We start from the raw sequence: 23,720 nt of genomic DNA, 5'->3' as shown, positions 1-23,720 counted from the left end.
TATCACAAAACTTTTAGAGATTTAGAGAAAAATGTCAACATTTTGAATAAGCAATAATTCTCGAAGACTTATTCAAACAGACTCAAATCAGAAAAATTCACAAACTTACTTTATCAATCCTACGTGTTTCGCAGACGAAATTCTACACGTTCCGCTCTAAACCAGCTCGATTTTTCACTTGTAGAACGTTTAATTTCCGGATTTACAAAACAACGAAAGTAAGATTCTCCACTTTCGCAACCTAACCGCTACTTTCGCCGCTCCATTGTATGCATAGCATAGCATAGCATAGCATAGACTGACGGTACATGTCAATGGTTGCTACTCCGTGATTGATCGGAACTGGTAAGAATTGCACTACGATCCAAATGAATAAGGGATGGGAGTTTCCGCTTACTCTCGAAGTGCAATTTTAGAAGATCTATTATTATTGATCAATAACGGCGCCGGCCAAATCCTTACAGTCAGTTGGGATGGGGAAGGAATGTTAGGGTGTAATGATTGTTGCTTCTAGAGACCGAGAATACCTCTGCATCTCCACAATCACCACGGGAAGGGTGTTTATTAGTGAGGGAGGAAAAGATCTGGGAGTCACCTCTGGTCGGTGATGCGATCCGTGGACAAGGGGGAAATATACGACTTGCATTTAAAGCTAGTTTTGTATTTTTGTCTCGAGAAGTTTTTGGAAAAAATACGTCAACATCTATAATGTCGAACAATTCAAAAGACGTTTCTATTAATGACGAAAACTGAAAATTACATGTATATATTTTAACTTATATGAAACAGGAATAATGTCGACACTTGTAGTGACGAACCATACATAGTTTGTTTAAAAAAAAAAAACCGTCTTGCTTGGGCCTTCCCAAATACGTACCCAGCAAGACGCTCCAAAACAGGGGAAAAAAAATCTCCGGCGACGAAAACACGCGCGAATCCGTCAGCAAAATCAATCAGACGACGCAAAACCGAACTGTCCTGCTTGGGCTTCACGAAGCACTACCCAGCAAGACGCTCCAAAACAGGGGGAAAAAAAATTCTCCGGCAACGAAAACGCGCGAATCCGTCAGCAAAATCAATCGGACGACGCAAAACCGAACTGTCCTGCTTGGGCTTCACGAAGCACTACCCAGCAAGATGCTCCAAAACCCTACTTTCGCCGCTCCATTGTATGAGAGACAAAGTGACTTAACTACGAATAAAAAAAACACTACTTGATTCGATTTTACACTGGTACAAAAACGTCGTAAGTAACTGATTGAAACGGCTTATCATTTTGTCATACATTTTTTGTGGGAAATGATAGGAACTACCTAGTGTTTTAACGCAAGTTGATTGCATGCAAAATTTAAGCGATATAAACGGTAAAAAAATGTCAAAAAGGGGATACATTTTAAAACAGTTCTAGGAAAAAGGTTGTGATTCTTCTTAATTAACTTTCTCAAAACCATATGAAAGTTACTTACGTCGATTTGAAAAAGTAATCGAGAATTCTTAAATGAACAGACTAAAGCAATATATAAAATCATATATGTAATTAGTAGAATAACATTTTTCAGTAAAACTGTTTTGTTTTTCAAATATTTGTATATAGAAAAAAATACGATAGCTAAAAAAATATGTATAAAACTGTGAAATTTTAGCTAAGTAAAATTAATATTATGTCTGGTAATGTTCAAGGTCATTGGTGCACTAGAAGTCGGGACTTTGACCTCCAAACTTGACTATTCAACAAACATTTATCTTATTAATATTAAAATTCATTTAAATACAATATTGTACGATCTGATGACTAAAACAAGGAAAAAATGCAAGGCCATTTTTCGTTACCCTTAAATTCGATGTAAATATTTCACTCTTTTAGGAGACTACCTTTTTTGCAACAACCTTGGAGTAGAAATTCTAAAAAAAAAAAAATTAGTGTGCATCCCTATGGGGTTGTACGAACTGGTGACGTAGGACCATGATGGTTAATTTAACTGAATTTGATGTCGTTCTTGTTGCTCGTTTTGACTTCATACTGTTTTCAGTGCTCGAAACTTTCGTAAATATTTATACATATAACGATTTGCAGCCAAGTGTACGTTTAATCATGTCCCAAATATACATTATCTTTATCCGTTGAATTCGTCATCTATGAAAATGTGAAATTTCACTATCGAAATTATATTAGTAACTTTCCATGAAATATATGGTAGCATTGGAAAGAACAATAGTGATTGAGGCTTGTTCAGCATGTTGAAGCAAAATCTAAGTAATTCTAATTAAAGAATATTAAAGAAGTTATTCGAGGATTATAATGAAAGCTTCAGTCATCGCTTTGTTGATCTTATGGTTTGAGAGTAATATTATTCATTGCTTGGCAATGTGATAAATAAAGTCGGAAATATTACTCTGTTAACTCTCTTATATACATTTGGTGGCCCTGAAAAGAGCCAAAGGCTTCGTTAGCTCGGATGCTGTCATAGATGAATCGCACTACAGGATGTTATCAGTTGATTGCCATGGTTGAACGAAGAATCCCCAACGCAAGTGTAGAAATTTGTATAAGTTCTCTGCTTATAAGACGAACCAGTTGAATGTTTCGTGGTGTGGATGGCACACATCAGCAACAGGTATTAGAACAGGATGTCGAAATCTGAAAACGTAGCTTAAGTTTGAAATCTTGAAGCTGCTCAACAAATGAATGCTGTCAATAGGTGATCATTCGCACCAAAGTAAATAATATCCCCATCCCAACAATCTTCAATGATTCTAATCGCCTATGGGGATTGGATGGGGCCTACGCCTACGCCTTGGGATGGGGATATTACTTTGCCGCGAATGATCACCTATTGACAGCAGTCATTTGTTGAGCAGCTTCAAGGCTGTTTAAAGCGTTTATTAAAATTTCCAATTATTTCGTTTAATCCTATAATTACTTACATTCTAGTGTACAATTCACGAGTCTGCAAAGCATTCACCTTCCAACTGACATCTTTCCTCTTTTCAAAACAATTAAAATATCTACTCTCTCAAGTCAGTGTTGCTAGTTTCACAGCACCAATAATCCTCCACAACATCAGCATAGGCTTATAAAAACGGCTAATGTTGAAAAGAAAAGCATTATAACTTTGGAACTAGGCAAAGAAAAATATGTGTTTCTTACTCAGTAAATTGATTTTTTCATGAAAACGTTTAGTGGAAGTTTAGTGGATTTCATCAGATTCTACGAACATTTCGGGATTCCCGTTTTTTTTTGTTCCGGGATGTTCCGGGATAGACACTCTAGACCCAATTTATTATGCAAGATCACTGTTATATGGAGCACACGTCGTTAAAAATAACAAACATTTTTGAATTAAATACATGTCGTATCATTGTATCATTAAGTTTATAGAGGAACACCCCCTTGAAAAACTATTTCTAAGTGAGCTATGACGGAAGGTCCCGATTGTCACTTGCCTCAGGAACCTTTTTTTAATTTACATAAACTAAAAAAGGTTTTTTCGCAGTTTCCATATATTTTATACTTCATAAAAAGAGATAAAAAGCCTTTGATTACCATTAAAATGTCGCCTCTAGGTTATATATGTGTTTTTTAAAATAATATTGCTATAACACCGCAACTATTTACCTTTCCTGTTATTCAATTTATTTCCAGATCAACTGCCTCAAGCGGAAGTGCAACACGTCGCACAAACTGATTGCCCATCATATCGCCACATCGTCAAGCCATTCTGCGTTGTATCCTGCCGACGACGGAAGCGGAACCAATTGAAAGTGTCATCGGTAGTAATTAAAAGTGATTGAAGTGAGTCGTTGCGCTGATTGAAAGCAAAAAACAAGGATCTCATCGCGCGTGAGTGAGTGTTCTTATGTGCACCTGCATCCGTGGCGTGCCGTTTCTCGGTAGACAGCAGTGTTGCCATATTTGAATCTGTATTTTGAGGTTAAAAATTTGTTATCGTCTGTACGAATAATTTTGACAAAAGATATATGCATACAATCTGTATGATTTTCAGAAATTCGTCATGAATACCTGTGCATACAGAACTTTGTGTGAGTATCAATGAAAAAATAGTATAATTGCAGAAAAATATGTATATGTGCCATCACTGATAGACAGTGAAGTGAAATCAACTGCGTAGTGTAAATTTGGAAGCGCACGACTGGGGAGACGGGAAGGATTTTATTGGCACTCCAAACTGAAGAGGTGTGCTGCAGTGAGTGCACATTGATGTGAATGATCGACGAAGGTGCTACAAAATGATGTCACAGCACTTGAATTCGATGTTGGAGCATCTGAAAATGGGCTCGCTGATGAGCAAAGGCCAGCGGAGCAATGCGGGTAACGGAAGCGTCACCAATCACATCGGTAATGGCTTCAACAACAACATCAGTACGGGGTAAGTGAGTCGTGTGTTGCGCCGCGCCGTGGTGTAAAAGTACTATATAGCAGAGGTTCTCAATCGATATTTGAAAACAGTATGTAGAAGGTTGAAAAACACTTAAACCCATTTCCCCGTCTATCTCTTCCACAGTACAAACAATAACAACAACAACAGCGTGACGAGCATACAATCGCCGGATAACAACGGATCGGTGGTTGATGGATCGACAATGTTCCACGAACCTCGTGTCGACGGGGTCAAGACGATGATGGGCTCGAAAATTACCCCGACCAGCGTCACCGATCAAGTGGCCAATAATCAGCAGAGTAAATCTAATAACACGCTAACGGAAGGAGCGACGATGAGTACGACGGGACACAGCAAGTATGACCCTTCTCGTAAACGATGCAGCATCTCGGTGCACAGTCAGCATAATCACCCGGGGGGAGGAGGGGGAAGCAGCAGTAACTCCAATGGAGATGCCATCAGACCGGGTGGGGGTGGCTTCCGTGAACTATCGCCCCAATCGCTGCGAATACACCGGAAATCCTCGCATGACATTCGCATCCTGGGAGCGGACGGCGAGATGCTGATGGTGCACGAGGGCACAGGCAAGATGCCAACCGTGGTGAAACCGATCAAACTGAAGAGCATCACTACCAAGGCTGAGTCGTACGACACGCTGCACGGGCGGGCCACTGATGTAAGTATCTATCAACTGGCTAACCTATGCCTATGCATCCCTGTATGCAATCCACATTCAAGCATGGAGGGTGATGGAATGGCTTTCGATAAATATTCTGCCACAAAAGCGAGGACCATCTTCACGCAAGAGTGTGATTTTTCCAATGCTTTTAGATCGTCTATCATAATGCCTATGGTGGTTTAGCTCATGATTAACGGTCCGCGAACATTTGTTCGAATCAAAATTGAACGAAAGTGGACGAACCTTCTCGAAGCCCGCTTTTTCGGTCCAATTTTGTCTAACTACAATTTTAAATAATATTCATTTACAAGAGCGTGGGTATTGATGACCGCACAATTCGTAGTTGCTACTCCGTGATGGACCAGAATAATCAAAATTGCACAAGGAATCAACGGACGGTGCCAGGGAGTAGCTTGCGAGAGTTTCAAACATTAAAAAGTTAATAACGGCGTCGGCCATGTCCTTACGGTAATCGTGAAGGGAAGGATTGTTAGTGTGACATCCATTATTACTAAAAGCTGAGTAAAGCGCTGCATCTTTATGGCTGTCACGGGAAGAGGCTCATGTTAGTAGGAAGGATTCAAAAGCTTCACAATTTGGATTCAGATTTATGATATTAATGTAACCTCAATTTTTTAAATTATTTTATTTATATAGATGAAGACTGTTCATAAAACATGTCGACACCTCTGATAACGAATCATTTCAATATTATATCCCTTTCGGGACGGACCATATTTAAGTGATTATTTCAAAATATGCCTTATAAACTCATCATCTCGTAGAACAAAACATTCTTTATTTTGGCTATTCAATCACTCCATGAACTTTTAAAGGTCAAATTCAGACCAGCACAATTGTGCTGGTCCGTCCCCAAAGCGGTCAATGTTCGAAAAAAAAACATATTTTTTTTATTTTTTTAGAATATTGTTCCAGTTATGCCTTTTTAAAAAATTTTGGACCCGTATTTTTTATTTCGTCATTAGGGTGCTCTTTCGTGGGATAGGGTGACCCAAAAATTCAGAAATATTTTTTTTAATGTACATTAAAATTTAAAAAAACAAAAATAATATACTTTTTTTTTTGGAATGAGGAAAAGCCTGTAGGAGTGAAAAAAAAATCTCTTCTCCTATAGGCATAAAACCCTCAAACCTATCTTTATTTAGGCCCTTACCATAAAGTATTAGGGGCCGATTCAATAACGTTATATACAATGTTTGTAATAATTTTGTTTAGCTTCTACATCTTGTCATACTTTCACGACAAGTTATAAGTTCTAAACTCGGGGCTTGGGATGCATCGTAGGACGGTTCTCTTGTCACTCCATCTTCTCAATGGATTTGTGAAGTTGCTCAGATGAGATGGTGATGATCAGCTCAATGGTATTATTGGAGGCGTCGTGCAGTTCAAAATGGTGGCTTGAGGAAAATTTGAGGAAACGGAATCGGTTTGATATGTGGCTTAAGACATCCGTCAATCACTCAAGTCGCAGGTAATAGTAATTCACTGTTAAAGACAATAATTAGATAGGAAAGTCTATAGCTTTTAGAAATTTATATATAGGATTTAGGAAATTGGGATTGCGAGAAAACAGAGCATCGCGGACTGTTGCGTTGGGTGGTTTCCATAAAACAGGAAGGGAATCAATCAATTCTTGTCTTTTTACTTCATATTTAGAACAAACCCAAACAACGTGTTCTATATCTTCAAATCCTTCACCACAGTCACAATGATTAGTATCACTTAAACCAATACGCTTAAGGTGAGCCTTACATCTATGATGATTCGACATTAGTCTAGAAATAACCTTAATAAAGTCCCTAGTCAGATTATAATCTTTAAACCATGATTTTTTTGATATTTTTGGTGCAAGACCGTATAAGTAACGTCCCATAGATCCTTCATCTCAAGATCTTTGCCATTCAGCAATTGCTTTCCGACGACATGTTTGAAAAAACTCCCTAAAATCAATTTTTCTTTCAAAAATTTCACCTACTATGGCACCTTTTTTGGCTAAAATATCTGCCTTTTCATTACCATTGATGAGGCAATGCGATGGTATCCATATGAAAGTGATGCTGAAAGAGCGCATTGTTAATGTATTCAATAGTTTTCTTATTTCAATAATAAAATATGTTGCATTTTGTGGTTTTATTGATTTTAAAGCTTCAATAGAGCTAAGACTGTCGGAAAATATGTAATAGCTGCCAACCGATAAATTAAGGATGATAATTAAAGCATTATATATCGCTGCCAACTCCGCAACAAATACTGAACATGGATTCTTAAGCTGATGATATGTAGAAACGTTTTCATTGAAAACACAGTAACCTACACTATTATCTATGCTAGAGCCATCAGTGTAAAAACATTTGTCAGAAGAAAGTCTTCCATATTTCGATGAAAATATTAAAGGTATTATATGTAACTTTATCGTTGTTTAACTGAAGGAAATTCATATTGAGCTGTTCAGAATCGATTATATCAGGTGAAATATCTTCAGACATGTGCCAATAATAAAGTGGCATTCGTCTGGACTGTACCATTAATTGCAGAAGTTTTTCAAAGTTTGCAATGATAATAGGATTCATGATTTCACTGCGAATTAGAAACCGACTCCCAAGCTCATAGAACCTAATCATTAAAGGAGGAACACCCGCTAGGACTTCTAAACTTTTAGTATGCGTAGAATTCATAGATCCCAATGCTAAACGAAGACATCGATACTGAATCCTTTCTAAAACAAGGATATGTGTACGTGCAGCTGGATAAAAGCAAAAACTTCCATACTCTATCACAGATCGTACCGTTGTCTTGTACAACCTAATTAAATCTTCTGGATGAGCTCCCCACCAACTTCCAGTAATGGACCTGATAAAATTTATTCATTACTCACACTTAGATTTTATGTATTGAACATGTTTTTTCCATGTACACTTGGAATCTAACCAAATACCCAAGTATTTGTAGGATAAAGATTGATTAATTTTTTTCCCCGATAGCTGTAGTTCAAATTTTGCTGGATGATGTTTTTTAGAAAAAACAACCATTTCAGTCTTTTCTGGTGAAAATTCGATTCCTAAATCAGTTGCCCATGAAGACAAACTATCTAATGTAGTTTGAAGCGGAGCTTGCATATCTTCTCTATCTTTACCTATTACAGAAATAACACAAACATCAGCTAATTGTCCAAGAGTACATCCTTCAGCCAAGCAATTATCAATCTCACTCACATATATGTTATACAGAAGTGGACTCAGGCAAGAGCCCTGAGGCAAACCCATATAACTTAATCGGAATTCTGAGATTGGGCCACTAGAAAAATACATGTGCTTTTCCCTTAATAAATTATTCACAAAATTATTGAGTTTTGGAGAAAGTCCTTTCCTATGCAATTTTTGAGTAAGAATGTCAAGGGAAACTGAATCAAAGGCCCCTTTTATATCTAGAAATACAGAGGTCATTTGTTGTTTACTACCAAACGCTATATCAATTTCAGTTGTCAACAAACCAAGATAATCGGTAGTCCCTTTACGAAAACCAAATTGTGTTTCTGAAATCAACTTATTGGATTCAGCCCAATTGTCTAAACGGTTCAGAATCATTTTTTCCATTAATTTTCGTATACATGACAACATAGAAATGGGACGATAAGAGTTGTGATCAGAAGGTGGATTACCCGGCTTTTGGACCGCAATTACCTTGACTTTTCTCCAATCATTTGGAATAACATTATGGTCTAGGAACCAAATTAATAAATTCAATAATCTTTTTTTAGCTACATCTGGAAGATGTTTTAATAGATCAAATTTTATACCATCTTTCCCTGGAGAATTGTTCCTCCCTGATAGAAGAGCTAATGAAAACTCAATCATTGTGAACATTGGTACACTATCCTCAGAAGTATCAAAACAAATTTGGTTTTCTGAAACAATATCTGGGCAAATTTTTTTAGCAAACTTTTTGATCCATTCATGTGAATACTCTTTATCTTCATTAACTGAAGATTTATTTCTCATATTTTTAGCAGCTTTCCAAAGAGCAGTCATAGAGGTCTCATGTGATAATTCTCCGACAAACTTTCTCCAATAGGATTTTTTCTTTGCTCTCACTAAATTTTTAAACTTACGTTCAAGTGAAATATATTTCTCATAAGATTGTCTCGAACGCACTTTTCGATAAACTTTAAAAGCAGCAGATTTTTCTTTTACAACAGTATTGCATTCTTTATCCCACCATGGATTTGGTATGCGATTTACTATTTTTTTATTTGGAATCGGTTTATTTTGAGCTTTTATGGCACTATCTATATTTAATTTCACAATAAAATCATATTCATCCTCTAAACATAAATCTACCAGATTTTCAAGAGCCTCTGAAATTATCGAACTATATTTTTTCCAGTCAATGTTTTTAGTTAAATCATATTCAATGTTCACATATTCCCTCATTCTTTGATTATCATTATGAATTGAAATAACTATTGGTAGATGATCACTTCCATGCGGATTGTCAATTACTTTCCATGAACAATCATAAACCATTGAAGATGAACAGAATGATAAATCTAAAACAGCATTTTTTTTTTTGTGGACCTGCAATTCTTGTTACATTTCCTGTATTCAGAATACATAAATTGTAACAATCTAACATGTCATGGATTGGCATCGCTCTTTTCTCATCGTGGTCAGAACCCCATGCAGTACTATGACAATTAAAATCACAATCAATTCAGGAATCAACCATGTTTCACATAACGCAAAAATGTCACAGTAAGTTTCTGATATTAATAAATTCAATGAGTTGATATTAGCCATAACACTCCTACAATTCCATTGTAATACTGAAACGTGATCAGTCAATTGATTTGCGTATCTAGCCATCGAAATCAATCAATGATAAAATGGGCCACTGAATAGTCATCTGTTTACCAAAGTTAGCTATCATCGGTGTTACCGGGGAGCAGAGATAGGTTCCAGACACCGGGTTCTTAGCGGCGCAAAACACACGATTTGTGCTGTAGTACAGCTTTAAACTGTAAATATATTTAATAGGTAATTGGGTGTTTTCAGGTTACATTAAATATTACTCACACTTTCGGTGTTTGTTCTTTGCAAACTAATCCTGCTCGACCCGATTCAGCTAATCTGAATTCGACTGTAATCATAAGGATTTTATGATAATCTATATGGATATCTAGTTGCATGTTATAATACCTTACTTTTAGGAATAGTATATTGTTTTAACGAATTCACTATATTAGGTTTTAACCCCTTTTTAGAATATGGCAACTAGAATAGGTTTTAATTAGGTTTTATAAATTTGAGGTTTTAAATTCATTTGGTCTTACATTTAATGGAACTTCAAAGAGGATTTCACAGTTCTCAAAGGGGAAAAATAATATTTATATTAAGATTCAAAACTTAAGATGCACTTGATGTGGAAACGAACAATCTCAATCCATTCACGATACCAAATATCATGAGTCATCGTTACGTGTCATAGAACTGCCACCCCATTCGTTTGACAGATCTATTTTGCGGTTCAGCCGAAAGGAGTCCGTTGTTGGCTAGTTTGAAGCAGTGCAGCCAGCGGCAACAATCGGTATACATCCAAACAATAAATCTTGAATAGGTTTTGGTGCTTTTGAAATATCCAAAACCCACTGAATAATAGTTGAAAGTTTCAAAAAACCAGTGAACATAGTATTTTCTTTCTGTGATTGAAATTTTGGTTCAGTTGAGGATGTATCACAATGAGCATTACCAGAAAGTAATGGGAAGCTTCTGTTGAATTCAACAGAATCTCGAGGAACAAGATTGTATTTTTCTGGAGTATGAACTTTCTCAATCCTAGCTACTTTTTGCTTGTTCTTTGACATAACAGAGGAGGGAATATGCTTTCTACCTCTTTTACCCTTCTGCGATGGTAAGGAATCATATTCAGTATCTGAATCAGAGTCATCATCAGAATCTGATAGTTCCAAAAACATATTTGAAACTAAGGTTTTTTTTACCAATTCCGCATAGGATCTCTTAGAACGTTCCTTGACAGAGTACTTTAGCTTTGATGAGTAATTTTGAAATTTAGGGCAATCTTTTTTATCATGAGGATCTAGACCGCACAAAACACATTTCTCTACATTTTTCTGGCAAGCATCTTCTTCATGTTGGCCCTCACACTTGAGACATTTTGCTTTATTTGAACAAAAGCTTTTTGTATGTCCAAGCTGTTTACAATTTGTGCAACTCATAACCTTTGGAACATACAATCGAACACGTAAACGTAAGATTTTGTTCATGGTAACATAGTGTGGAAGTGCAGAACCTTCAAAAGTAATTCGAAATGAGCCTTATGGTACATACTGTGAGTTAGATCCATTTTTAATTACCTTCTTCAGTTGTTGACAATCTATAATTTTTACTGGGGGTATATTTGGGTTTTTGAACACACCCACAGCTTCCTTAAAATCATTTGGAGACAGGTCACTGTCACTGGTAACTACACCATCGATTTCTACAACTCTTGCTGGAACATATACACGGTATTCTAGACGAAAGCGATCATCATTGACAACAGCATTGGCCTCTTTATAGTTTGTGAAAACTACCCTAAGTTTATCACGATTGACTTCAGTAATAAAAATCACTGAAGGATAATGTTTAATCAGATCACTGGTAACTTGTTTCACTCTTATCTTTTTGTTAACACGCCGAATGAAAACCACCCAACGTTCGCGGTTCGGATCATCTACATATTGTCGTATTCTCGGTTGTTGTGAAAAATGAACGTTCTCATTCTCAACATCACACTGTTTAGAGTGAGACTGTTGAATGGATGTTTCCTTAGATGGTTGTGTTAGGCTTGATCCGTGTTTAGATATAGTTCCAGTATGAGAGGTCATATCAACATTACCGCAGGCAATTTCTTGCTGCGGAAATGTGTCAGTAGGGATGTTACCGTCTCTCGACGAAAACATCCCTTCTGACTTTATTGAAAAGAGTTTAAAAAAAAAACTTTGAATAAAACGAAATGGTAAAACAGAAACTAATGAAAGAAAAAATAATAACAATATAATGGATAAAACAAGAAGGGTGGAGTTTAAGGCTTTTAGATACCGCTAATAATATAAGGAACAATGAAAAACACTTATCTGCTATTGAACAATGAAAGATGTGCCAGCCAGCAAACCGACGACCTAGTTATCGCTCAGCTTCTGAGACGCACAGGCGTGTTTACGATTGCGCTCCTCATTAGTGAAGCACTTTTTTCAGATCGTTCAATCGATATTTTTGTGTTGTGCCGCGTCGCGGGTATGGTCGCGATGAGGCGGGAAAACACTTTTCGAATAGACTATTCGTGCTTCCCAGTAAAGCCGTCTTTCGAAAAAGTGCACGGATTCTGCCGTTCAGTGCTTGGGCTGAAGAAAGAAGACGTCGAAAGACTACAGTGTCACAAGGGCGAACAATGTGCATTCGTCAAGGTCAGCGACCTGACGCTTGCACAAAAAATAGTGGATGAACATGATGCCCGTCATGAAGTGGAGTTAAACGGGAAGAAGCACAAGCTTCGTATCACCATGGAAGATGGTAGTGTGGAAGTGAAGATTCACGATCTGCCCGAAAATGTTTCCGAAGAGAAGATCGTCGAGTTCTTGTGTGCGTTCGGCGAAGTAATCTCCATCCGAGAGCTAACGTGGGGAGAGGGCTACGAGTTTGCTGGTATACCACTCGGCATATGGTCGGCCCGTATGTTGGTACAAAAAAATATTGACTCGTGGGTCACCATTGACGGGCAGCAGGCATTTATTGTCTACAAAGGGCAGCTGCAGTCGTGCAAATACTGCAAAGAGCAGGCACACACTGGCATTTCTTGTGTCCAAAACAAGAAACTGCTGGTGCAAAAGAGCTATGCCAACGTAACGAAACAAACTGGATCAACACGACCACCGCCGAAAAAAACAGCTGGCACGAAACCAGCAAGCGCAAAACCGATCGGGCCGAAACCTCCCGTTCTCCCAACAGCAACGTCGGATGCCTTTCCCGAGCTTCCGAAGTCTTCGAGCCAGCCCGAACAGCCTGCCTCGACTTCTAAATCCGATGCTAGGTTCGATTTGATAACGTCCCCCCGCCCGCAAACCCAACGCGGGCATGGATCGTCGTCGTCGCTCCGAGCACCTCATGTCGAAGAGTCACCAAAAGCCAACATTGTTTTGGTTGACTGCTTCAAAAAGCCGACGAATGCGATGCGATCGCAGAGCAAGAGCGGCAATGGCAACGTAACCGACGATTCTTCCACTTCCACGAATAGCAGACGAAGCGCGCGAGGCCGACCACCCGGCAAAAAGCCCCGTCGGGAAGATGGTGACGACGAGCAGGATGAAGACTATCACCCATAAATGGCTCTCTCGTCCTATAACATCTCGTCCATCAACATCGGCACGATCACCAATCCCACGAAACTCACCGCGCTACGTAACTTCATCAGCAGCCAAAGCCTCGATATTGTGTGTCTGCAAGAGGTGGAAAACGACCAGCTCTCCTTGCCTGGCTTCGTCGTATATACCAATGTAGACCACGCGAGAAGAGGTACGACCGTTGCGGTGAAGGAACACATCCAAGTCTCTCACGTCGAGAAGAGTTTGGATAGCCGACTACTTGCGCTGCGAGTGCAAGACACAACCATCTGTAACATCTACGCTCCCTCCGGTTCTGCGCAACGTGCTGCTCGGGAGGAGTTCCTTAATGGAACTCTCGCCTATTACCTCCGTCATCGTACCGCACACGTCATTCTCGTTGGCGATTTTAATTGCGTATTGCGCGCATGCGACTCGACTAGCCCTAACGCAAGCCCTGCTCTTAAGACAGCCGTGCAACAGCTACAGCTGCATGATGTGTGGGAAAAACTGCGCTCACGTGACCCTGGTTTCACCTACGTCTGCCGAAACGCGCAATCGCGGCTCGATCGCGTTTACGTCAGCAATGGACTACGAGAAAATTTGCGAACTGCGCACACTCACGTGTGTTCGTTTACGGACCACAAAGCGCTAACCGTTCGACTATGCCTCCCCCAGCTCGGCCATGAGCCTGGGCGCGGTTTCTGGTCTTTGCGACCTCATCTTCTGACTGACGAAAACGTTGCAGAGTTCCAGTATAAGTGGCAATATTGGACCCGGCAGCGTAGAAATTATGCGTCATGGATTGAGTGGTGGATCACGTACGCAAAGCCGAAAATTAAAAGTTTTTTTAGGTGGAAGTCTCGAGAATTTTTCGATGAATTCCACAATCAGCACCATCGACTGTATGCTGAACTACAGCTAGCGTACGATGGGTATTACCAGCACCCTGAAATGTTGCCCACGATAAACCGGCTAAAAGGGGAAATGTTGGCGCTGCAGAGAAATTTTTCCCACATGTTTATGCGCATTAATGAAACGTACGTGGCGGGAGAACCTCTGTCGATCTTCCAGTTGGGGGAAAGGCGAAGAAAAAAGACCATCATCACCGAGCTCCACCGGGGTGAAAATGACATCATCAACGAGCCCCAAGCGATCCAAGCAAATTTGTTTGACTTCTTCTCCCAGCTCTACTCAGAGGAAGCACCAAACAACAACGATAACGGTTTTGCCAGCGAGCGCGCAATCCCACCGAACGATCCGGTGAACGAAGCATGTATGGAGGAGATAACATCAGCAGAAATTTTGTCTGCTATCAAAACAAGCGCCCCGAAGAAATCCCCGGGCAGCGATGGCATCCCACGAGAGTTTTATCTCAGAACGTTCGACGTCATCCATCGAGAATTGAACCTCTTGCTGAACGAAGCACTCACCGGCAATATTCCCCCCGCATTCGTGGAGGGAATCATCGTGTTGGTGAGGAAGAAAGGAGGCGACAACACAGCTCGGTCCTACCGACCCATATCGCTGCTCAACAGTGACTATAAGTTGCTATCCCGCATACTCAAAAACAGGCTAGAGGGTGTGATGAGAGCGCACGGCGTTTTGAGCGACGGACAGAAATGTTCGAACTCAGAGCGCAACATCTTCCAAGCAACACTCGCCCTCAAAGATCGTATCGCCAGTCTCCGTCATCACCGACGCGCCGGTAAGCTCATAAGCTTTGATTTGGAAAATGCGTTCGATCGAGTCCGGCACTCCTTTCTCTTTGAGACCATGCGATCTCTCGGGTTCAACCAAGAACTCATCGCTCTTCTTTCTCGCATCGCCAGCCGCTCTGCTTCTCGGCTACTCGCCAATGGGCATCTTTCTCGCCCGCTCGAAATCCAGCGCTCGGTCCGACAGGGGACCCTCTCTCCATGCACCTCTTCGTGCTGTACCTTCACCCACTGGTGCGCAAACTGGAGGAAGCGTGTGGTAATGATCTTCTCGTTGCGTATGCGGACGACATCAGCGTCATCGTGACGTCAGAGGCGCAAATCGAGGCGCTCAATGAAATTTTCACCTGTTTCGGGATTGCCGCCGGTGCGAAATTAAATTTGCGGAAGACGGTTGCGATCAACGTTGGGGTTTGCGAAGGCAACGAAATCAATACCCATTGGCTGCAAACTGTCAACACAGTCAAAATTTTGGGTGTTGTCTTCGCAAATTCTATACGGCTAATGACGACCCTCAACTGGAACACGCTGGTGGGAAAATTCTCGCAGCAAATGTGGTTGCAGTCACTTCGCACCTTAACAGTGCATCAGAAGGTAATCATGCTTAACACCTTTGGCACGTCAAAGATATGGTACCTTTCGTCAGTGCTGCCTCCTTTGGGTGTACACACGGCGAAAATCACCGCCACAATGGGCAAATTCTTATGGAGAGGAATCATCGCTCGCGTGCCAATGATGCAGTTGGCCCGCGACAAAGAGCACGGAGGCTTGAATCTTCATTTGCCAGCATTGAAGTGCAAGTCTTTGGCAATCAACAGGCATATGCAAGAGATCGATTCCCTTCCCTACTATAGATCCTTTCTTCACCGCGAGAATCCCCGTCCAGCAATTCCCATAGATCATCCTGATATCAAATTAATCCTATCACATTTATCCCAAATTCCCCACCAAATCCAACAACACCCCTCCGCCGATCAAATCCACAAGTTCTTCGTGCAACAAACAGAGGTGCCCAAGGTGGAGCGTAACAGTCCAGCGACCGACTGGCCACGTGCGTGGCGAAATATCAACATGAAGCAGCTCTCGTCGCAGGAGCGAACGAAACTGTACCTGTTTGTGAACGAGAAACTTGAGCACCGAAAGCTACTGTTTGCGATGCAGCGAGTGGGGGACGAAAATTGCGAACACTGTGGGAACCACATAGAAACGCTCCGGCACAAACTGTGTGACTGCACTCGCGTCGCCCCGGCCTGGACGGTGCTTCAGCGAAGATTAGCAGGGCTCATGAATGGTTGGAGACGATTCATATTCGACGAACTTGCGAGACCTACACTGATAGGAATAAACAAAACGAAACGTATCGATATCTTGGAGCTTTTAGTGAAATACATCTGCCATGTTAATGAGAGTAACGATAGGATTGATGTTGATGCTTTGAACTTCTTGTTAGATTTGAACAATTAAATGTATATAGCTGTAAACGAACTTGACAAATAAAACCTAATTTTTAAAAACCAAAAAAAAAAAATTAAAAACTTGAAAATTCCTACAATTCCAGCTGCCACCACTTTTTTTCCTGCACGACACGGCAATTTACTTTACCACGAAAAAATCTGCTGTCAAATCACTGCCAGAGCGAGTAAGCGCACGTCCGATCGTTACGGCTACTGCGATCCCAATGAATAATATACTTTAATTTATATGATTTTTTTTATAAATGGAACGAAAACACGAGAGATAAAAATACTTCATATTATTTCTAAGATTCAAAGCATAACGTGACGATGACGTTTATCGAGATTATTCAAGAACTAGTCCACGTCATATAAAAATGGATAAACATACATGTGTGAATAACTTGAAAACTAATTGTCTCAATCAAACCGTCTTGGTTTTGCTATGTTTGTTTACATCCTCAAAAATTATTTGGAATTTTATCTAAAAAATAATTATGGAATAAAAATCAAAATTGAAAATAAATAACCTTCAAATTGTTTGGTGGCATACCAATGAATAAATCAACACCTAAATTAATACTATACCATTTAATTTACCAAGAGTTTGTATCCTTTGACAGATACGCATAATTCAACCTACACTATAAGGACGTTATCAAAGTCGTGTACTAGACTCGAAAATTAAGTTATTTTTTAGAGACCCCCTCCAACCTCTTTCACTCACTTTACCTACAACTTTTGCAATCGCAGAGCTCTCCATCAAATGATGCTTAAGCATTATTTTTGTAAAGGTTGGTAACACGGAACTGATTTACTTTAAATAACTGGAATCATTTATTTCATTCCTGAAACTTAAATGGAAACGTCAAAATATTCAGCAGCTTCCCTAAAACCCATGTAAATTTACGTCATATTTGCCCGACAGCTTAGAATTTAATCAACAAGAATGACGCATTTTTAAGTGCAAATAATTACCATCAAATTTCTTCTCCTTTTTTTTCTGACGATACAGAAGCCTGCTTCTCAACTTCTCATGAGCACTTCCACAGATATTAACTGACAGCTCTCTTTGTCAATCAACCTATTTTGCATGGGTTTATCGTGTGACAGGTACGATCATACACTACGCCCAGGGATGTCGAGAAAATTTCCTTTGCGGAAAAATCCTCGACCGGCTGGCATGGTCTTGCTGATTATATGCGCGTTTACCGTTATGGCTATCTGGCTCCCAAAATCAAATTTACTTTATTTTATTTTTTTCATCGAGTATATTTGCTTAAAATGGAATTTACGTCATTGTAATATTAGTTTTTAGTAGTGTGTAAGACTGAAAGATCTTTGACGGATAGCTCACATATTACAGGGAATATATAAATTTGTTTAAAAAGGATTTTCAAAAACCATATTAAAGCATGAATTGGATTTAAGGACTGTTCATTTTATAAAGTGAAGTGTAGAACTAGCCCTCGTGCGTTAAAATACACTCTAATAAAGATATAAAAAAAAAAAAAAAAATTTTTATAAAGTGGACAACTTGTGCATGCTGTATCTTTTTAATTTTTCAATTAAATTTCAAGCGGTTTTCTGCACATCGTTCGACTAATATTAAACAATGTTGTGATAGTAAAAATTCTCCAAAATAATTAAATATCACACGAATATGGCACAACGATTAGAACGGTCGATTTTTGGAGGTTATCAAAATCAATGATTGTTAGAAATCGGCTGGAAAATTCGACAATTTATATTTTTTATTTTCAAAAAAGGATTGTTCTTCGAAAGCTTCATCAATCAGAAGCCTGATGGAAAAAATCAAGCTATTTTTGGAACAACAATTTTACAGATATAATAAAATCATTTTCCTCTATATTTTTAAGAGAAAACTATTTAAAATTTGAAGGAAACTGATATGAGTAGAATTTTTTGGTTAAAAGTTTGTCCTGACGGAAGTCCTAATATAGTATTAATATGAAAAATAACTTACGCCTTCATAAAGTTACTTATCTAGTCCCCACGTCGCATTTAAAGAACAATAGATACACAATTACTTTATTCTTAGAACACCTTTCGAAGTACATTGACAATCATCAAAATTGGCAACATTCATAATATGTTATTCTGAGATTACCAATTGAAATATTTGAAGAAAACTATTTACAATTTGCTGTAGATCGATAAATATGCGTGCACGATTTAAAAAGTATGAAGCTTTTTAGTAAAACTACCATATATAGTAAAATTCGTACTTAAGACTGCGATTTAAACGCACGATTTAGCTCTCGTTTGTACAAATATAGTTTCTTTAGTAAACCAAACTAGTTTTGAACACGCTTTTTACTTTTCTCTTTTGCTGGAAGTGAAAGGATGGTGTATCAGCAAATTTGGCCATAAATGGGTTAATCACTAAAGTTACCTAATGTCAGAGAATGGTGGAATATAATTGATTTTTTTAAAGCTATACCTTTAGTAGAATAGTAAAGGATACAAACATACAATTTGTTCATAAAAATTAGGATTTTTGTTTTGCAAAAAATAATGTTAAACTTTGACGAACAGCTTTTCTTAGGAGTTTTTGGAAAACCTATTTAGCTCATCAACCAAAAGCATTTTATAAGATCTTATATTTTCATAGCATAGTATAATAATGATTGAACGATGCACAGAAAACCGATTTCGATTTTATCAATAAATAAAAAAGATATGGCAAGCTACCATTCACCGTGCATTTAAGAAAAATTTACACTTCAAAAAATTATATAACTTTTCCAAATAATTTGAAGCGTACTAGAGTACCACAACGCAGCGTGCAATTATATAATAATTCAGGAAAAAATCTAAAACTAGTGGTGCATAACAAAAATTTAATCAAAAAATATGTTTGAAAATATCATGTTAAGGTTGCCTCGTACCGTTCTATGTCACCATTTACTGTGCACACTAGTGCACCATTCACCGTGCGTATAGTTTTCGTCATGATTTAATTTTGTAACAACGTTTCTTGTTGATGGATCAACTATGTTGCTAGTAGTGTGCGCACTAATTTTTAAGAGTATTCAAATCTTCATTTACAATAAAAACCATAAACAATTAAAAAATGGCTAAATAATTATTTTTTTAAATCGTTATAGGAGGTTTGACTGTATTGTCCAAACCATTCCATATTCACTTAAAAACTAAATATGAAGTAGTTTAATGACGACATAACAATAAATCTAATATTACCGAATAATTTCATGCCTTTTACACTAATGCACGGTAATAGGAACCATATATATTGGAAAGGATCCATTCACCGTGCATTTGGGTTTCGATTGAAACACAATAAAAAAAATCTAATATGCATAAAATCTCATTGCTCATACGATGAAATACATTTTTCTAATAGTATCCACAGTGAAAACTTGTTGAAATTAAAAAAAAAATTTCATAATCTATCGTTAAAATGAAAAATTGGAATTTTTGGCGTTTTTACTAAGAGTGTTGAAAAATCTCATCATCAAACAGAATACACATGATTTTGACTACAATAACTAGGTTGTTCAAAATGCTTTGTTACAAAAACTAAAGCATTTCATCAGTTTTATTTTATCAGTTTTTTTTATTTTGCCGAAAAGAGAATAATTTGTGAATATTGTATGAATATTCTGTAGGAATTTGTATATGTGCACGGTGAATTGAGGCCGCACGGTGTCTGGTGACTTAATGGTATTTGGAAACTATTAGATTTGAAAATAAAGACACTGACAATGCTTCTAACAATCCATAAGACAGCGATCAGCAGGCAATCGTTGTGACCGTTAGATTACAAAGGAAACTGTAAAGCTCGACCATACTTATATGTTTTGTTTTCCCTTTCGTTTCGGCTGCATGGACACTTTTGGCTGTCAATCCTACAGTGGAAAGTTTCCTGAAAAGCATTATGTACGATTATGGCCTTTAAACAAATCACCATATGAATCAACGGACTAGCATGCAACGCCAAATGGCACAATCATAATACGTTCCTGACGAAAAAAATACTGCAGCGGGAATTGAACCTAAACTTCTTTGATGGCTACAACTAGTTACTTTGCAAGGTAAAAGGAACGAGACGATATTTTTTATATGAGCGGATAATCTAGACTCCAGAACCTCATACATTGCTTAATAGTTTAAAGTATTTCATAGAACCAGCAGGAGCCTTCCTTAGCCGAATGGTTAGAGTCCGCGGCTACAAAGCAAAGCCATGCTGAAGGTATCTGGGTTCGATTCCCGGTCGGTCCAGGGTCTTTTTGTAATGGAAATTTCCTTGTCTTCCCTGGGCATAGAGTATCATCGTACTTGCCACATGATGAATGTGAAAATGGCAACTTTGGCAATTAAAGCTCTCAAGTAATAACTGTGGAAGTGCTCATTGAACACTAAGCTGAGAAGCAGGCTCTGTCCCAGTGAGGACGTAATGCCAAGAAGAAGAAGACTAGGATGGGCTGCATACATCAATAGTATGGCATTTAAAACTCTGCAGCTCAGACGCAAATAGTAAGTAAAGGTTTTCAGCTCCAGTTGTCCAACTTCATAAATATTACAGCAGATATTGAACCAGCATACATTGTAGAACAACAAAATGGACTATCGCGTCAACATGGTATTGGCAAATTATCAAAGCAAGGGGACACTCAAATATTACATCCATTGTTTTAAGTCTATCTAAATCCTATGCTCACTATCACGCTTTTTACCAAGCCCATAGTGCATTCACTGTCACACTTTCGTACAACCCCACTCCCCTAAATGATTGACGTAATTTTAAAGCGCTCCCCAAAAATTATACTGTTTCGTAAACTTTGCTATATGATATTTAAAACATTAAATGTGATTCCCAATCTATTTCAAATACGGACGTATAAAAAAATAAAAAGCTTTAAACCAAAGCTTTGAGTTTCTGTTACGTAGTTTTTGTACGGTACATCATTTTTATGAGTCGTATGTAATCACTCATTCATGTTATGATGCAATATTATGCACTATTGTGGACATTAGAACCAGATTCAGCCACTTAACTTGATCAAAATACTAAAAATGGAAATAGGTAGTCCACAACGAACATTGACCGGATAAGTGCAGGCACCAGCACAATTGTGCTAGTCCCACTTTGTTGCTCCAGAAATCTTTTCTGTGTGAATCAATTCTCATTTGGTCTTCACCATTTCAAAGAACGACTCTTTCACTTTCGATTCGTATCCGTGCATACCTAGAAAAAACGAATAGTTGAAAAGTTGCGACCGATAAAACTTTTTCAATTCTTACGGTGTTTGTTTACATTTTGTTTACACTGAGCTGGTGTTTTATAAACACGATGTAAACAAAAGCTGTAGTGCTTAATTACAAGTATCAATGATAATTCAATAATCGAAATCGAAAAAGTTTAGTAAAACAATGATTTATTGGTTAATAGAATCATTCAATGTCATGGGTGCCGAACAGCACAATTGTGCTGGTTCGTCCTGAAAGGGATATGAATTAAGTTGCCAAAAGAAAATGAGAAGGTTTTTGAATTATGAATTTCGACTGAGAGATACGATTTTTTGTCGACCAATTTTTGTGCGTTCCAGTCTTTAGTGCATGAAAATGTGGAGAGTGCTTTGGCACTCCACAACCTCCGTTCGAGGTTGGATATTTAGGAACCCTTATTCTGTTAAAGTCGTCCTCTGCCCATTAAGTCGAATGACACTATAAGTTAGGAACCACCTGTGAGGTGGATACGGAAAGATACGTAACTTCCGTTAATTATCCCATTTCACTACATCCAAGGCCTTTCCGCAGCAACAAACTCATTCGGTCAAATGCCTTTCGGCCTTTTGTCTCTCCCATCTGTGCGCCACATATTCCGGGTTGCCCTTCGGTTGCAACATATTATTTCGAGGGGCCAGATAGTTACGGTGCTTGTTTTGCATAACTGGCGTATGAAGCAGTTTACTACCCGAGTCCCGGTGGAACGTAAACGCTGACGGCTTCTGTTATCATTCATCGCACAGAGAGGAGCACCGTTCATCCTTGCCATGTAGGTAGATATAGGTGCAGGATGTAAGCTACGTAGGAATACGTTTTTGTCAAGTGCTTAAGCTTGACGAGAGGAGGCGTGATTGCAGAATATTTGCATCCCACTGGTTCATAGGATTTAAGCATGATTTTTGATTGTCCCGGTGCTATTAGTTTTATGATGGTTATTTTCTGATGGCAGATTTGCAGCTTTTGGGATATTTTGATGTGAGTAGGAATTCGACAAGGGATTGTTCCACTTAAATCGGTTTTTGGCGCCCCACACATGAAAAGCACAGCTTTTAATCGTTCACATTTTTTATTCATGATAATTTCTTCTTTGAACTTTGCTCCAATAAAAAAGCCAATTGACTTTTAACCTGTTTGCATGAGATGTACGGTTCGCTTTATCGCTGGGATATTTTCTTTCTCTGGTTCATTAACCGGCAGTTGTTCCGTTCCATTTACATAGTGCTCTGGACTCGCGGAAAATCGCAGACCAATGTACCTGGATTCTCGTTTTCTGCCTCCGAGCTGATTTTTGTTTGTGAAAGAGAATGCCGTTTTTCTGTTATCGTCCAGCAAGGTGTAGGAGAGGTGGGGAGTGGCAGACCGGGTTTTGTTTTCGGGGTATAATTTGCATAATTATCAGTACAATGACAATGTTTCAACTGTTACGTTTAGGAAATACTAAAATTAAACTGGTCAGTTGAAAGTGCTTTTGAAACTTCGACCGTACATCTGTAACAGTTTTTGTTGAAAGTGAAATGGAAAAAAAATACAAATTGAAAGAAAATGTTGGAGTTGTAAATAAGAAAAAAACTTGAATTGAAATAGAAATAGTGTCGAATATGGAATGAAAAAATTGGAAATGAAAATGCAGTTTAAAATTAATTTGGAAATGGAATGGAAATGGAATGGAAATGGAATGGAAATGGAATGGAAATGGAATGGAAATGGAATGGAAATGGAATGGAAATGGAATGGAAATGGAATGGAAATGGAATGGAAATGGAATGGAAATGGAATGGAAATGGAATGGAAATGGAATGG

The 23,720-nt window shown here is 38.5% G+C and overlaps 1 protein-coding gene across 2 annotated transcripts in view; it reads left to right on the top strand.

Annotated features, from left to right (window-relative positions):
* LOC5572370 (nitric oxide synthase) overlaps positions 1-23,720 on the top strand; it is a 445,274-nt gene that overhangs the window by 178,493 nt on the left and 243,061 nt on the right. The window contains exons 2-4 of one of the 2 annotated variants that reach the window (XM_021847903.1): positions 3,644-3,845; positions 4,064-4,388; positions 4,524-5,076. In XM_021847903.1, coding sequence (XP_021703595.1) covers positions 4,249-4,388; positions 4,524-5,076 — 693 coding nt within the window. In that variant the 5' untranslated portion in view covers positions 3,644-3,845; positions 4,064-4,248. Of the gene's footprint in view, positions 1-3,643; positions 4,389-4,523; positions 5,077-23,720 lie in introns of both variants that reach the window. The other variant, XM_021847904.1, reaches the window with a different exon arrangement.

The sequence above is a fragment of the Aedes aegypti genome, chromosome 2 (assembly GCF_002204515.2).
Source record: "Aedes aegypti strain LVP_AGWG chromosome 2, AaegL5.0 Primary Assembly, whole genome shotgun sequence".
In the NCBI taxonomy this organism is placed as follows: domain Eukaryota; kingdom Metazoa; phylum Arthropoda; class Insecta; order Diptera; family Culicidae; genus Aedes; species Aedes aegypti.
The sequence above is the reverse complement of the archived record's forward strand: the minus strand, read 5'-3'. Positions and strand labels throughout refer to the sequence as shown.